The 17,865-nt window shown below is 31.6% G+C and overlaps 2 protein-coding genes across 3 annotated transcripts in view; both read right to left on the bottom strand.

Annotated features, from left to right (window-relative positions):
• The window catches only part of LOC126742300 (slit homolog 1 protein), a 651,615-nt gene that overhangs the window by 433,125 nt on the left and 200,625 nt on the right, over positions 1-17,865 (bottom strand). The gene's annotated exons all lie outside the window — the stretch shown is intronic.
• On the bottom strand, positions 2,926-10,382 carry LOC126742465 (uncharacterized). Its single transcript, XM_050449109.1, has 5 exons — positions 9,746-10,382; positions 8,780-8,932; positions 8,235-8,695; positions 6,553-8,123; positions 2,926-2,935 (listed from the first exon to the last, which is right to left on the bottom strand). The coding sequence occupies exons 1-5, from the start codon at positions 10,380-10,382 to the stop codon at positions 2,926-2,928; spliced, it is 2,832 nt and encodes a 943-aa protein (XP_050305066.1).

Genomic DNA, 17,865 nt, shown 5'->3' with positions numbered 1-17,865 from the left:
CAAGGTTTTGCACATCGAAATTCCAGTTGAAGAGGTAGTCACAGAACCTACAATCAAGAGCAAACGGAAAAGATGTAGCATTTGTCCCGCCAAAAAAGACAGAAAGACAGCCATTAATTGCGATGTTTGCAAAACACCAATTTGTAATCAGTGTTGAAAAAAAATTTGTCCTAAATGTTCAGATAAGTAGATTTGTTATTTTTTTATGCTAGTAGGTTTGTTTTACTATTTTCGGTAATAAAAATTAAGATTTTTTGCATTTTTTTTATTTTTTTCATGTAGTGGGTCCTGGGGACCCGTCCATAGTACCAGTGTAATTACAATTGCTCGATAGTAGCTGAGGGTTAAACAGCCCACCCTTTTTTATGTTTATAGGATTTGCGATGAAGAAGCAACAAATAACTGTTATAAATTGCCAGTAAAGCGAAAATTGGAAAGAGTGTTGCTATACACTGGTGTCGGCATTTCCAGTGTGAAAAAAATTCACAAAAAAGATGTTGAAAGGATGGAAACGGACCCCAATAAAATGCTTTCCACTCTAGGAAAAAAAGATCCAGCCAGACCTTAGTGGAAAAGGACGAAAATTTCGACTTCCAAAATTTGGATTATTTATCATATTATTTAATAATAAGACATCTTTTTAATAGGTTTTATTTAGAGTTTAAGGTTATGCCAAGCACAGGAAAATTACTTCAAAAATTGCGGGAAGATGGCAAATTTCCTTATTGCCGAGAGACACTAAGGAGATTACTAAAGTCCAATGGATTTTATTGGCGTAAATGCCAAAATAAAGAAAAATTTTGATGGAGCGGCCTAATATCTTAACTCTGAGATATAAGTACCTTCGGGAAATTTGAAAACATCGGCAAGAGGGACGAAATATTATTTATTTGGACGAAACATGGATAGACAATGACCTAACTTTTAAGAAATGTTGGCAGAGTAATACTGTTTCCGGAGTTATAGGAATCTAATTAATTAAAGTAAATATTTTGCTATATTATGTGGTCGTGGAATATAATTTGTAATATTTATAATGATGTTTTATATCACTGAATTTGAAACAAAGTTTTAGGTCGACTCATAGTTGTACATGCAGGTTCTGAAAATGGCTTTATTAAAAATGCCTGTTTAATATTCAACGCTGGACTTGCTACGGGTGATTATCATGGACTAATGAATAGCGAAAATTTTACTCGATGGCTTACAGAAAAACTTCGTTCCCAGGAATCTTATCTGCCAACTCGGTTATTGTATTGCATAATGCTCCCTATCATTTTGTTCAGGAAGATAATAGTCCAACCAAATCAGCTCTAAAACAAGATATAGTGAATTGGCTTACAAAGAAAGGTTATTAATTAAATTGATATTTTGGTATATGCAGCATGTTTTGTGCAAAATATAATAAAATAAGTCTTAATTTTTAGTCAAATAAGTCTAACTTTAATTTAAATATTGAGGTATGGGTCCTGAGAAAAAAATACTATATTTTAGACATTTTATGTAACAACTTTACGATATAAATATTTCTTACAGGCATAAATCATGAGCCAAAAGCCAGGAAAGTCGATCTCTTTGATCTTGTTGTCCCCCATAGACCCCCCACTGATCAAAAAAATTATGTGATTATCAAGTCACATGGACATACCCCACTTAGAACACTGCCTTATATGTGTGAACTAAATCCTATAGAATTGGCATGGGCAAAGGTTAAATATATCATAAGAAGCAGAAATATCACGGGAAATTTTTCCTTAACAACCTTAAAACAAATTACTGAGGAAGCAATTTTATTAATTTCCAGGGAAGATTGGCAAAAATTTTCCCAACATGTTAGAGGTGTTGAAGATAAATTTTGAGAACCAGATGAGATTATGGAGGAAATTGAACCCATTATAATTACTTTATCTGCTAGTGATGACGATACCGACGACAGTGACGATGATGATATAAGTGAAGAGGAAGATGATTTTGAGAATTAATAAAATTAAATCATAAACAGTGTATTTTTTCTTCTAAGAAAAAAAAGTTGAGGGGTTGATAATATCAAATTAATTTGCTCCCTAGACAGCATTAGCGAAAAAAATGGAGGTGGCTATTTCGCATTGGATCACCCTGTATATCATAATCTCAAAATACCTGTATGTATTGTAAAATACATATATCAAATACAAAAAAAAATATTAAAATTTTACGGAATTATTTTTTTAACTTTTAATACTTTATAAAATTTCGCACGCCACTGGGCATTGGATGTATGAAATTAGCCATGTTTTATTTACGGCGGCGTTCCCCTTACCGATGCGATGCCCCGTAGCCGCAGAAACAATAGCCAGACAGTATGGCCTCTCAAAACGGAGAAATAATTAACTTTCTAAAATTAAAGTTAATTTACTGAGTACTGACAAAATATTGGTTGAAACATAAACAACTTGAGGTTTGTCAAAGTAAAGAGAGAAAGACCAAATTTAATTACTATCTAGCTAAATTAATAAATCATATTGAAAATTAAAAATAAGACAAATATAAAGTCATAAGACTACCAAGCGAGTTCCTGTAAATAAAAGGTAACAAAATACAAAGAAAACTATAAAATGAAAATGATATCTAATGTGGAAATAATGTAATGAATAAATGAAGTCATATATATATAACACATTACATATTTATTATTTTAACATATTACAGAATACTGTCTCCCATATTGACTTTTATACTATCGCTATCTAAGAAATATGCTTTAAAATATAAATTATGGTATGTGGAGCAGAAAATATAAATTATTCAAACAAATGACGTTTAAAAAACCTTACCAAGCATGTTAACAAGACTTTAATTAGTAACTTTTATGCTTATGTTGCCAACGTCTTTTTAATTGTTATAACTGAAACTAATTTTAAAATAGCATTTCTCTTTCTTTTATCATCATTTGTACCTAAAAATTTCATCCTTTATGATAAAATTTGTTTTTGTTTTAAGAAACTAGTAACAACCAATTACAAATTATGCGATGACTTGCATATGTCACCACATTTTGTCAGCTACTGGGAGAATTCCGTCAATTTACGCCTGGCACATTAGAAATTCTGGAACGCTGGGTAGTAAAAGGTAGTAACAGTAGATAATGTTTTTAATTATTATAGGTTACAGGAGATTGTGTGCATATGGCAAGTGGAAATTTTCCTGGTTCGAAATTTAAAAAGAGAAATATGAAGAAATATTAACAATGTGGGACTTTGGATTATACTTTTAAGATACTAAAGTTAAGTTAGCTAGGCTATTTCCATAATATGTGTAAAAGTTAAGAAAAGGCTTAAAAGGGAAGTCTAAAAGTCTTCGAGTTTTATTTTGGCCCCATATCCAACTAAATATAAAAAACTGAATACAATTGACTTAAAATAACATATTAAATAATTATATATATACAGGTCGTTGAATCAATCATTACGCATAGGGAGGAGCTTAAAGCCACATTTTGTGGCTTCTGTGTTTTTTAGTAGTTAGCAAGCGGTTGACTTTAACGGGGATAAAGAAGAATGGAAATTTTATTGCAAATATATTACTTTTAATAAAACGCAGCGGGCTTTTTTATAAATGGTACGGCCCACATAGAATTGAAATATCAAAATGCTTATTATGCGATGTATTGCATAATAAAAGTAAAGCGTTACTCTGATAAATATAAAATATTTTCTCTGATAAAGGTAGAAAAATGTCAACACTATATAAAATAAAATTAAAACTGTGAAAAATAAATGTAACAAGATAATTTCTTTAAATAAAAAGCTCAAGTATTTGGAAAAAGGTATTTTACGGTTACCGCAGGACAGCCGTCTTGTTGAAAATATACCGATCCCAGGTGTAAATCAGATTTAAATGATAGAAAGAACTTAGTATTGCAGCAACTGAAAGTATTTTTGGACGTTTAACCTTCCATTAATAAAAAATGACCCTATCATATGGGCACTCACTTAGTACAAAATGAAAATTGTGAAGGATTGTCTTTCCCATTAGTGGAGAAGAAGATATATTTTACAATAGAATATTTCGTAATTCTTTTTTATTATCATTTGCTTTTTCTAGCATGATTACACAAAAATCCATTCTTGGCCACTGGTCTTCGGGAAATATCTCCTAAGATTTAGAGTATCTAAACCACTTGTAACCATATTGTCTACACCCAGTTTCTCTCCAATACTCCTACTTGCTCCTGGATCCTTTCGATAGAAAGTTCTTACAGTTTAGTGTAGTAGTTATGACAATCTTAAAGACAAAAGGATCCCTAAAAATTCAAAATAATTTTCAAAATGGATTTTTGCAAGGAATAGGCTTACCTATAAATGCAATTGAAAACAAATCCCTGTATTCTCCTGCCCAATCGCTTCTATAAAACCACCGAATAAACAGTCATAATAAGTTTAGAAAAAATAATAACGCTTTACAATTCAAAAGTATACAGCGAAATAAGGAACTCCGACTGTGCAATCTCATGGAAAACACACTGAAGTTCAATTCGCTATTTCTCGTACTTACATCTTATTTTCATTTGAGGCCCAAATAAAACCCCAAATGCTAATTTTATACATTTATTACACCACTTATTTGTACCTCCACTTATTCACATTTATTTTCATACTTAGAAACCCCATTTAAATGCAATTTTATTTGCTATTGAGCCCTAGAAAAGATGTGGGATCGACTAACTGTAGATTCCACCACCTTTAAAAGTGAACTGAAAAAACATCAGGGTTGCCGCTTATGCAAAGACGATAGGTGGTCCGGTGGGGCTGGGGACAGTTCCTAAAATCTTAGTTCGGCAGTTTTGCCTAAAGAGGTCGAATTATATTATCTGTTTGCCACAGACGAGCAGGGGCGTATCAAAATATATTATTATATTAATTTTTTAAAATAATTAAGTAAAATTACGGAACATTCCGCCGCCCTTGAAAGAACCCTCTTTCAACACATAATTATATTATACAAATAAAACCGTAATTTTAAAACTACAACCAAGTACAAAAAGTTAAACAACTTATTCCTATTTCTAAATCCTAAATTTAATTTAAATCTAATGGTAAAACACACAATTTGGCTACCGCACGCTTAAAATCTCCGCGATTAGTTTTTACCAGAACAACACGAGTTTTGTTGTCGGTACCAGAAAACAATTGCACCACGCGTCCGAGAGACCACTTTAAAGGCGGTAAGTTATCCTCCTTTATTAATACCAGGTCTCCTACCTTTATTGATTGCTCACTTGAATGTTGCCATTTAGACCGCTTGATCATTTCACTTAGGCACTCTCGTTGCCACCGATTCCAAAAGTCTTGTACCATTTGTTTTAAAAATTGATACCTATTTAGTCTATTACGGTTCAACTCGCGTATGTCCGATTCAGGAAGAGCCACTAACGAATCACCAATTAGAAAATGTCCCGGCGTTAAAGGAGTTAAATCATTTGGGTCATTTGAAAGTGCGCTAAGCGGCCGGGAATTAAGACAAGCTTCTATTTGTGTACAAACAGTTGTCAACTCCTCAAAAGTTAACGCAGAATTTCCCATAATACGCCTCAAATGATATTTTGCTTGTTTGACGCTTGCCTCCCACAAACCACCAAAATGCGGGGATCTGGGCGGTATAAACTTCCAATTTATACCATCTTGAGCCAAATAATTTACTATTACATCGTTAAAATTATTACTTTTAAGTTTATTTAAAAATTCCCGCATTTCATGATTCGCGCCTATAAAATTTGTTCCACAGTCTGAATAAAAATTTTTACATTTGCCACGTCGGCTGATAAATCGCTTAAGTGCATTTAAAAAACAACTTGTTGATAGGTCTGAGACAACCTCTAAATGTACAGCGCGAGTTACAAAACAAACAAAGATACATAAATATGCCTTTAATATTTTACTGTTTCGCAAACTCGAAGACTTTATATTAAAAGGACCGGCATAGTCCACGCCACAATTATAAAATGCTCGTGCCGGTGTGACTCTCCCCTCGGGCAATTCACCCATCAAAATATTTATACTAGATGGATTTACTCTGAAACAAACTATACATTTACGAAGCACTCTTTTTATTAAAGTAATTCCTCCCAAAATCCAAAAATTATATCGCAAATTAGCCAGTAAGTTTTGCGCACCCATATGTAAATTTTTCTTGTGCTCATAACTTATTATAAGTTTACTAAAATTATTATTTTCCAATATGATAGGAAATTTATTTTTATATGAAATTGCGGCTTTACTAATTCGACCCCCAACTCGTAAAACATAATTTTTGTCTAGAAAGGGATTCAAAGAAATTAATTTACTTGACCGAGAAATGTCTCTCTTATTTTTTAAAGCCTTTATTTCATCCGCAAAGTCACACATCTGAGAAATTCTACATAGTACCAACAAAGCATTATCCAATTCACTAGAAGTCAAATTACCAAATACTCGATTCTCTTTCTTCACTTTTACATTGTTACAAAATCTCAAACACAAGGCTGTAACTCGTTTTAAACGCCAGAAACTTGAAAAATTATTAATTATATCAAACCTTTCCACAACACTATGAAAGGTGACCGTCTTTATTCCTTTAAATTCTGGTAAATCCTGTGAATCAAAATCATGAGTACTATGTGGCCAAAAAGAATCATTTTGCTCTAACCATTCAGGTCCTCGCCACCACAACTTTGATTTCATTAAACTATTTACATGACATCCCCTGGAAATTATATCCGCAGGATTTTCATTACTTGATACGTGATTCCATGCATTTATCAATTTATTGCCTTGAATTTCGGCAACTCTATGACTCACAAACGTATTTAATTTTCCTGGATCGGATGCTAGCCAAGCCAACACAATCGTTGAGTCTGACCAACACCAAACACTGTCAATATCCATATTTAGGGCATTCTTGGTCTTTGTAATTAAACGAGAGAGCAATAAGGCTCCACACAATTCTAACCTTGGCAAGGTTATCGATTTCAATGGGGCTACCTTTGATTTTGCACAAAGAATATGAGCATTCATTTCCCCATTTGAAGATACTGAACGTAGAAACAAACAGGCTCCATAAGCCTTCTCCGATGAATCACAGAAACCATGCATTTCTATTTTTATTGAATAAGGGTGTATTGCCTGTCTGGAAATTAATATATTATTTAAGTGAGGCAAATCTTCATAAAATTCCCACCACTGGTCATAAACACTCTTAGGCAGTTCATCGTCCCAATCAACCTTGATTTTCCAGATTTCCTGCATAATCAATTTTGGAATAATGATTATGGGACCCACTAACCCAAGGGGGTCAAAAATTCTAGACAATACAGACAATACATTTCTCTTGATGACTTTCATCGGAGAATCCAATGTAACTACATACTGCAAATTATCCTGTCGTATATTCCATGTAAGACCCAGTGTCTTTGTTATATCCTTATCTACTATATATTGGTCTATTCCTTTATTTTCATTATTCTCAAAAACTTCTGTTTTATTAGAGACCCATTTTCTAAGTTTAAAGTTTCGTCTTTCTAAAATCTTCGAAATTTCTTCTTTCAATTTGATTACTTCTTCTATTGTTGATCCTCCGCTGAGATAATCATCTACGTAAAAATTCTTTGTTATTTCAAAACAGGCTCTCGGATAATTATTTTCTACTTCCTTTGCTGCTTCATGTAGACATCTTATGGCCAAGAATGAAGCAGGTGTGGTTCCATAGGTCACTGTATTTAAGCGGTAGTGTTTAATGTCTTCATTGGGAGAATCTCTCCATAAAATTCGTTGCAAATTTCTTTGGGCAGGATCAACCCAGACTTGACGGTACATTTTCTTAGCATCAGCGCCTATCACAACATTGTGCTTCCTAAATCTTATTAATATGGAGTAAAGATCATCTTGAATTGTTGGTCCTGCCTTCAGAAGATCATTCAAACTAACACCTGTATCTGTTTTTGCACTTGCATCAAACACTACTCGCAGTCTAGTAGTGCTACTATCATCCTTTATTACCCCATGATGAGGCATATAGTATACTGATTCGTCACAATCTATTTCATGGCTTGGTATTTCTGACATGTGTCCTAGAATTCTATATTCTTGCATAAATTTTGAATATTCTGCCTTCAAATTATTATTTACATTTAATTTCCTTTCCAAATTTAAAAACCTCCTTTGTGCCATTTTCATCGAAGCGCCAATACTATTTAAATTTCCTTTCGTTGGTAACTGTACCATGAATCTGCCATCACTAGAATGTTTGCAAGTTGCCCTGAAGAATTCTTCACACTCAATTTCTTCCTTTTTTAACATTGGTGCTACCTGCAGTTCCTCAATTTTCCAAAATTTCTCAATCTGGTCATCAATCCTCTCATTTATTGAAAAATGGCACATAATTTGACAATTACTTATTTGCTTATTCCTAATTCCCAAATTTATATCATTAGGATTTTCAATGGATGGTACACTGCCTGAAATTATCCAACCGAAGCAAGTTTTTTGGAAAGTAGGCATATTTTCAGCCATTTTTATTCGTCCATTTCTCAACAAGTCATAAAATATGTCAGCTCCCAGTAAAATATCTATTTCAGTCGGTACATTAAAAGAGGAATCTGCTAACACTATATTGGAAGGAATTCTTATATTTTTCACTTCAATTGGCAACATTGGTAAGGCACTAGTTATTTTATTAAGCACTATACAATTTAAATTTACTGAAAAAGAATTCAATTTTGATTTAATTTGGACATTTGCAAATTTTGACACTTTAGACACTGCACCAGTTATTCCTACCACTGTCATATCCACTTCAGGAGCATCTAAATTTAACCGAGACACTAATTCATTGGTGATGAAGTTGGACTGCGAACCAGAATCTAATAGCGCCCTTACTTCATGCGCTTTACCTTCAAAATCCATTATCAAAACTTTGGCTGTCGACAATAAAATTTCATTTTGATTAGCATATGCACTTACCATGGCATTAACCGAACTAAAAGAATTTGAAATATTACCCTGATTATTTGTATTATTATTTTCGACAGTATTTGTATTATTAGTTCCATTATTATTTGCTAAAACATCAGGACTATTATTTCTATTTTGACTCATAGTCGAGCCCAAACTATTTTGATTATCCAAATTTTTTGAAAAATCAATATGTAAAAGGGTATTGTGTGGCTTGCCACATTTTCTGCACCCCCTATAGGTACATCTAGTGCTTACATGATTTGACTTAAAACAGTTGAGACACATGTGCAATTTTTTTATTTCATTTACTCGCTGTTGTTCAGTAAAATTAAGAAATTTTGGGCATTGATATATTGGATGTTTACTAATTTGACAAATTAAGCACTTATTATCATATGCAGTATTATTACTTTTTTCATTTACATTCAAAAAATTTTGAGAATGTCTTTGAGAATTAAAATTATTTTTTGAAACACTCACATTAGGTTTGCCTGTAGGCAACAAGTTTGAATTTGTTATTGTTTTATGAGCATTTAAATTTTCTAAAATATGACATCTTTCGGTGAGAAATTCTAAAAACTCAAAACATGTTACTTGATCCCTTTTAACAGTAAAGGATTCCCATTCTTGCCTTGAATTAATATCAAGTTTACCACTGAACATATATAACAACAATGTGTCCCAACTATTTACAGGTTCTTTTAAACTTTTTAGAGCCCTTAAATTTTTTTGGATACTGTCAACCATATTTCGCAGTTCAACTAAAACATTCTTACCTATAGCAAGTAAATTGAACAGACTTTTAACATGGCTCTGAATAATGAACTTTTTATTTTCATATCTGGCCTTCAATAATTTGAAGGCTACTTCATAATTTAATTCGTTTACTTCGATGGAGTGAATCACTCGAGCAGCATCACCCCTTAAGCAGGATTTCAAATAATAAAATTTTTGTACATCAGTGAGAGAGCCATTAGAGTGAATAAGAGCCATAAAAGTGTCAAAGAAACCCAACCAGCAATCATAACTGCCACTAAAAATTGGTAAATCTAGAGGTGGCAGTTTTACTATACTTTGATTTGATACGTTATTATTGCTCGATACTGTATTTGACACCACTGTGGATTCCTTTAATAATTCCTTAAAAATACAAATGGTTTCAAAATATTTTTCTTCGAATACTAGCCTCAACTCACTCTCCGACTCCTCATGATTCTCAATTTCAATTTGAATGATATTAAACTTATCCCAAAGATTTTCGCACTTTAGGTATCTTTCATTTATTATAATTTTACTAGTAAGATTATCGCAATTAGAGGCATACTCAGAAAACCTATCAAGTTGAGCACAAATTTGCTTTCTATCACTTTTTAACTTTTTCAGTAATTCTTTCTTTTCTTTAGTGGTAGCCATGATTAAAGGCTTTAATTTTGTAATAGAATTTAATTTAATTAAAAGAAAAAAATTATATTACCTTATTTAAATTTATTTGTTTACTTTTTCAAGTATATATTATTATTTTACACATTTGTTAATTATTATTCAACACAGCTCTTACTTAACATGCACATGCAAATAAAACACAGGTTTCTTTTGTTTATTTCAAAGGAAATTGGAGGTGGATGGGGGAAGTACCTATTTTCTACTACTTTCTTTATTTATTTATTTATTTATTAGTTTTCTTGGTGTATTATTTAATTTTTATTGTATTGTGATATTTATTTTATTTTATTATGATTTTTATTTTTATTTTACTTCTATTTATTTCACTAAATTTTATAATTTTTATTTATATTATTGTGGTATTTAATTTTTATAGCTGAGGCTAAGAGAAGAAAATATCATTTGAAGACGTTTACAACCATAACTATTATTGTTCTTAATCGATTATATAGCCGTTACTACAAAATACATTATTTTTATTTACTAAATTCAATTAAAACTTACCCGGCCGCCGCTACTGACCCACCTTACTGTCCTTACTCCTATTATTATTTAACATTCAGATTCAATCGTTTGAACTAAATCGCGCCAAACAGCCGAACCAACCAGCAGCCAGCGTCACTATCCAATCCGATGCTCTGATTAGTCAGAAGAATGGCGTTACCAGGCTCGCCAACCAATCAGGGCCAGGTCCAAGCTTGGGTTGCAGGATGATGCAATCATCTTGATTCATAAAATTGCCTTACGTTTTGATCCAAACCGCTATTCTATGGTCCAAAACGATATCTTGGATTACAGGATTAAGCATCATCACGTCGGGGTCACCAAAAATATGTGCAATCTCATGGAAAACACACTGAAGTTCAATTCGCTATTTCTCGTACTTACATCTTATTTTCATTTGAGGCCCAAATAAAACCCCAAATGCTAATTTTATACATTTATTACACCACTTATTTGTACCTCCACTTATTCACATTTATTTTCATACTTAGAAACCCCATTTAAATGCAATTTTATTTGCTATTGAGCCCTAGAAAAGATGTGGGATCGACTAACTGTAGATTCCACCACCTTTAAAAGTGAACTGAAAAAACATCAGGGTTGCCGCTTATGCAAAGACGATAGGTGGTCCGGTGGGGCGGGGGACAGTTCCTAAAATCTTAGTTCGGCAGTTTTGCCTAAAGAGGTCGAATTATATTATCTGTTTGCCACAGACGAGCAGGGGCGTATCAAAATATATTATTATATTAATTTTTTAAAATAATTAAGTAAAATTACGGAACACCGACCATATTATTGTTATTCTGTAAAAAATAAAACCATTATATGAACGGGGGCGGCCACTTATCGACGAGATGCAGCGACGTTGCCATTAATTTTAATAATGCGTAATCTTCAATTCCACACTCTGCATATGGGAATACAGAAAAATTATATTATTTCATTTCTTTACATGAAGCTACGTAAATTAATAATATACTGCTGGTCAATTATCCACATGTTTTTCTTTCATTTTAGGCCCTTGACTTGCTGGGGAGAAGATTGAAATTTCGAAAAAAGAAATTGGCAGAGGAAAACTGCACTCCAGCACCGAACATAAACTAGAATAGAAGGATCACTCTAAGCGCCGCCCAAAATGTTGCTTTTCTCACTGGCTTTCTGATGCTACTCTTTTTTGCTGCCCGGTGGCGACTGCGTTATACAGGGGCGTCTTCAATATTAGAACTATAATAGCGTTGTGCGGAAATTTTGTACTTTAAAAATGCCGGCGATATGTTGCGTAGATGGCTGCAGGAGTAAAAGGGGATATACATTTTTTTTAAAATAAAAATGGATTAGTTAAAAAATACACGCTTTTCTTCAGTATTTCTTAAATATCTCGGAAAATTGAGATCCTACAAAAAAATTCACAAAGTGTCAGCGATTTAGAGTACATATTTTTTTTACATCGTGATTTTAATCTAAAAAAATTTTTTAGAATTTTTTATATATAATATATATATATATACAGTGCCGGCCAAAAGTGGAGAAACTTTTAATATTTTTATTTTTTTTTTATTAAAACTAATTCGAAGTAATTGTAAATAATGTTTATAGTTATATCTAGTAGTGACGAAAATAATTAGAAAAAAAAATTGAAAACACATAATTTATTACAAAATATGCAAACAAAATTTATTTTCTCTAAGGACAAAAATGGAGAAACTTTTCATTTTTATGATATAATTATGTTATAATACAAAATGTGGATAAAAGCACGCTAATACTTTGTGGCATAACCGTTATTCTTCACAACTTCACTACACCGTCTTGGCATAGATTCAAGAAGATTGTGTATAATATCTCCGGAAATTTCACTCCATGTTTCTTTTAGGACTTGGAATAATTTCGTCTTTACTTTGGAACTTATTCGGATTTTTTTGTCGAACTTTTTGTCTAGGTGCTCCCACAAGTTCTCGATGGGATTTAAATCTGGACTTTGAGCTGGCCACTTCAGAACTTGAATTTGTTAAGAGGTTAGGAAATTTTTAACAATTTTAGAAGTGTGCTTGGGGTCGTTATCATGCTGGAATTTCCAAATTAACGGCAAATTATCCTCGGCGTAGGGAAGCATATTATTCCTTAAGATGTTTAGATAATATTGGCTTTTCATGATCCCATCTATTCTCACCAGTGGACCAACGCCATGCCCGGAAAAACATTCCCACACCAACGCATTACCGCCTCCATGTTTGATTGTGGGAATAGTGTACTATGGGTTGAATTTTTCATTCTCCGGATGTCTAACCCATCTCATACCATCTGACCCAAATAAATTGAACTTACTTTCATCTGACCATAAAACGTTTTTCCATTGATTATAGGTCCAATGTAAGTGTTCTTTTGCCAATCTTAAACGAATTCGTCTATTTTTCGTTGAAATGAAAGGTTTTTTTATCGGTCTCCTGGCTTTTAAGTTGGCGTCACATAATAATAATATATAATAAATGGCGTCTTCGAATAGATCGACCTGAAAGGGAAATGCTGGGATATGCCTTTTTTATATCTTCGGCGGAGAAAAATGGATTTCTTATCATCGTCTAATTAGCTTGTCATTTGCAGATGTTGTTTTTTTGGGTCTACCTGGCTTGGAGATGCTGGCAGTAGTGCCTCTAGTTTGCCACAATTTGATTTGTTTACAAATGACACTTTTATGAAGATCAAGTGCTCTAGCGATTGTTACTTGTTTCACTCCCGCATTGTGCTTCTCAATTATAAGTTTTTTTATTTGTTCAGATAAATTTATACCTCAAGGCATTTTAATACTAAATAGGCTTCTTCACAATCGAAAACGAACTGCTTCAAACGAGACCTATTTAATTTAAAATATTTAATACAAAAAGTTTCTCTATTTATGTCCTCAAGTAAAAAAAACATTGATGACTATTTACATTCCTGTGATAAATATTCAAACTGTTTTGGTATAAATTTATGGCTTAGGCTAAGATAAACATTTTTAATACATGGTGTCACAAAAATTTTGAATAGATTATTATATTAGAAAATAAATTAAAAGTTTCTCTACTTTTGGCCGGCACTGTATATATATAATATAATTAATTTTTTAGCAAAATTTTTGGTAATATTCTGTTATTAGTGGTGGTTTTTAATAGTGAAAGCTATTCGATTTATTATTAGTTGCATTGCAATCATTTGAATGATATAAATTTTAGCCACTTATAACGTCTAACCATACTTAAAACTGCATTTTTTTCGTCATTAAGGGTGGTTTTTAAGGGTTAAAGTTTCAAAATATTGATGTGTACTATAATCCCCAATGTAAAACTATATTTATTTTGCATATTTATATGAATTCTAGGTTGTAAAACACCTATTTTCGTTTTATTTGAATTTTAGTGGTTTGTTCTTTCATCCCCTATTTAAAAAGCAAATAATTAGGCATTTAATAAGTTTTTTTTTATTTAACTGCCTTTTTTATTTCACTGTTACCGAGTTCCATATGCTGAGTGTTATCACATTATTATGTAAATTTTATTAAATATTCAAAAAATGGGTATATTAACGAAGTTATTATTAATTAAGTGTATGTAATATTAGGTAGGTAGTTTCTTGGTCAGTTGAGAAAAGAGCATGAAAGGAACGTAAAGCTAAGATTTAATTGTGTACATTCTAATAAACTTAATTTTAAAGCTATCTACCAAGTGTTTTTCTTACAGTTATTTGTTCAAAAGAGATACTTAATAATATTCTTTCAATTTCATTTTAACAATAATACAAAGTGCCTTTAATTTCAAAAAATTCCATATATTACACGCTGCCCGCCGCGATGTACGAAAATATTCCTTATTAAAAATGTTTCAAACACCCCCCGTATCGTAAAGGATTGCCGTCGAAACTAAATAGTGATTTACGACCGCGTAAAAAAAGTCGGCACTGTTTAGAAGTCCCTACTTCAAACGGCCGCAAGAGACTGAACCTACTGTCTTGTTCTTTATACTGTGACTCCAGCTACTGCAGGTGTTGTTATATTAGATGAGAGTGAAAAGTTAAAATTTTTATTTAAGTAGTTTGAATAGTTACTTAGGAATTGCGTGTATTGCCTGTAGTATAGTTCCTAAGATTAACATATATATTTTATAACTTTTATTTTTATAATTTTTTCTTAAATCTACATAAATTATCTTTATATCTACATTTTTAATACCTAAGCGATATATACTATTTAAGTATATTGTTTATTTCTATGAGTATACTTTTTTAAATTGCAATTTACTTTTTTAAATTATACGTGTATTCTTATTATATGTTGTGTTTTTTTGCATTTAACCCAATTAAAGAAGTAAACTAAACAAATTCAATTTTATTAAAAATGACAAGTGAAATTTTGGTGGTATAAATATTCGATTGTCATAATCAAGGAATTTTATTTTAATAATACATGTTTTTTATTATGCTACACAAACTGTTCGATTGCCACAATCAAAGTTTTTGTAAATAGTTACATTGATTATAGCTTCTGATAAAATATCAATCATAGTATTTTATTGTGGTTAAAGTATTCGACTGCTACAATATTGATGTTTCTATTACTATATATTATACCTATAATAGGATATTTGGTTGTTAGAATCTATTGACCTATGTTGTAGTAAAAAAAACTTTCAGTAACTCTAATTAGACCAATTTTATTACGACAATAAAAATTGTGTGATTAGCGCATATTAACCCTAATTTTTCGATAGAGGTAATAGGTATTTCATTAACCATTATCGAAGATTTTTTTCGTTTGTTATGCACGATATGCGATGTTAAGATACTCTGTATATGTATTGGTTTGTTTAAAATATAGTAATAAAGCTTAGGGCTTTAGGGACCATATTCTATTGCATAATTCGTTTTATATTTTAATAAACACAAATCTAAAAATTTGCAACCAACCTTAACTCTTAAACCTAATTTACTTTAATAGTATTTTTTCCTGAGTGTTACGTAAGTATTTCAGTATATATCAATATATAATATCAATTTAGGAAATAATATCTCATACAGTCAATTATTAAAAAGAAGAAGAAAGCATTAACGATACCTTTTGCTATATTTAATTCAATCTAAGTCCAATATAAATAAAATAATAAAAATACTATTTGAATTAAAGATATTAAAAGATTGTTAGAAACTTGAGTTCATATTTTTTTTTAAATATGTAAATATTTCTTCTTTCTTATAATGATTGAGTTTACAAGATAATATTTCTAAATTGATAACAATTTACTTACCTTAAATCACACAAAATAATAGTAAGTGCAATGTATGAAAATAAATTGCAACCTATGATATGCACCAAATTGCTCTTTTCCGCTAATAAATACAAACTAACCCCAAAATTGTTTACACTCTATACTGCAGTAGGTAAAACCGAGGGTGATGTAGTAAATAAATCAGCCGTTGCTACGCAGTTCGGAGTCGAATTATATTTAAATCTACTAATAGATCAATGTACGCTAATGGATATTAGAAGTGAAATATGTAATTCGCCTTATAAAGCCAAAATTGCTCAGATTTTCAGTTAGCTTTTGAAAAGCGTTTGCATTATCCTATTAGCAGAGGTTTTTAACTGTTGCATAAACCTTTGGTGGGATTTGTGTAATGTATACTGCTCCAAGAACTTTTTCTTTATATTTGGATACAAATTTATATTTTTTATTTCCGGCATGTCCAGGTTCTCTTTATCTGGAAGCTTCTTATATTAATCATTGACTCTTATGGATAGAGGGAACGTGGTCTCCTCTGCTTAAAAATCACCCAACAAACAGGGTATTTGGTAGATACTGTTCTCGGTTTTAGAAATCTAGGTAAGTTCTTGATTGTGAACTATTCAGCTTGGTTTTATTTGAATTATTCCCTAACTTAATGACTATCTTTAGGTTGTACTTCCTGGAAATTCGTGTATTTTTCTCTGATGTGAGATCGTTAACAACCTTATTTACTTTTGTTTTTTTTATCATTTTTTTCTGTTTGCCTTGGTCCTATTTTTGAGATTAAGAGTCATTTTGGGTAACAATTTTACTGCAAATTTTTGGTTAGTGTTTAAAGTACTGGATTTCAAGTTTCGTCTAAAAGAAGCAACAAAGAGACCACGTGTATATCTGTTTAGCAGAATTGATTGTCCTAATCCTCGAACTACTCTAGATAAATGTTAGCTACCACTGGAAATATTGAAAAATCAATTTTGTGTTAATTAAAGAAACTATCTTCGATTTAAAAATAGGAAGACATACCTACAGTGGTGGCCAAAAGTATGGAAACTTTAAACTTTTTCAAAAAATGCAGAAAATATCGCAGTGTGAAAACTCTCTAAAATATAAATAAATAGCTTATCAGCAAATAAAGAAATTCCAATGGAGGTAAAGCAAAAGAATGTTTTTTATTAGTTTTGATGAAAGAGAAGTTATTTCTCTGTGGCCAAATATATGGAAACCTTTAATAAAATCATAATAATTGTTTACTACAAGCTGTTTAACGGTACGATTTTGTATGAGTGATCATGCCTAAGAGTAAATACTTATCTAGTGATTTAAAAAGTAAAATAGTTGAACTATACCAGAAGGGTTATAAACAAATTGAAATAAGTAAAAATTTAAACATTTTAAAAGGCACTGTTTCAAAAATAATTAAAAAATTTGAATTTCGGTAGCCCACAAGCAAGGAAGACCAAGAAAGTTGTCCAAAAGGGCCATGAAGGTAATGAAAAGGATATCGATGAACGACCCAAAGAAAACTTCTATAGATATTTCTGGAGAAATGAGTGAAATGGGGATTTCTGTCTGCTCGCACGGTGAGAAGAAGGCTAAATAAAGTGGGGCTTTTTGGAAGAGTTGCTGTAAAGAAACCACTAATATAAAAAAAATAGAAAGGATCGCTTGAAATTTGCACGAGATCATTTTACCTG

This window comes from Anthonomus grandis, chromosome 11, assembly GCF_022605725.1.
Source record: "Anthonomus grandis grandis chromosome 11, icAntGran1.3, whole genome shotgun sequence".
Lineage (NCBI taxonomy): Eukaryota > Metazoa > Arthropoda > Insecta > Coleoptera > Curculionidae > Anthonomus > Anthonomus grandis.
This window is presented reverse-complemented; position numbering and strand designations above follow the sequence as displayed.

Bases quoted from the DNA above. Each gene is read 5' to 3' on its own strand.
- LOC126742465 (XM_050449109.1), bottom strand. From the start codon at position 10,382: ATGGCTACCACTAAAGAAAAGAAAGAATTACTGAAAAAGTTAAAAAGT. The intron at 8,933-9,745 runs GTAAGAATGTTT...TATTGTCGACAG, and splicing joins GTTCAATTTACTTGCTATAG to CCAAAGTTTTGATAATGGAT. The intron at 8,124-8,234 runs GTACAGTTACCA...AATAATTTGAAG, and splicing joins CTAGTGATGGCAGATTCATG to GCAGAATATTCAAAATTTAT.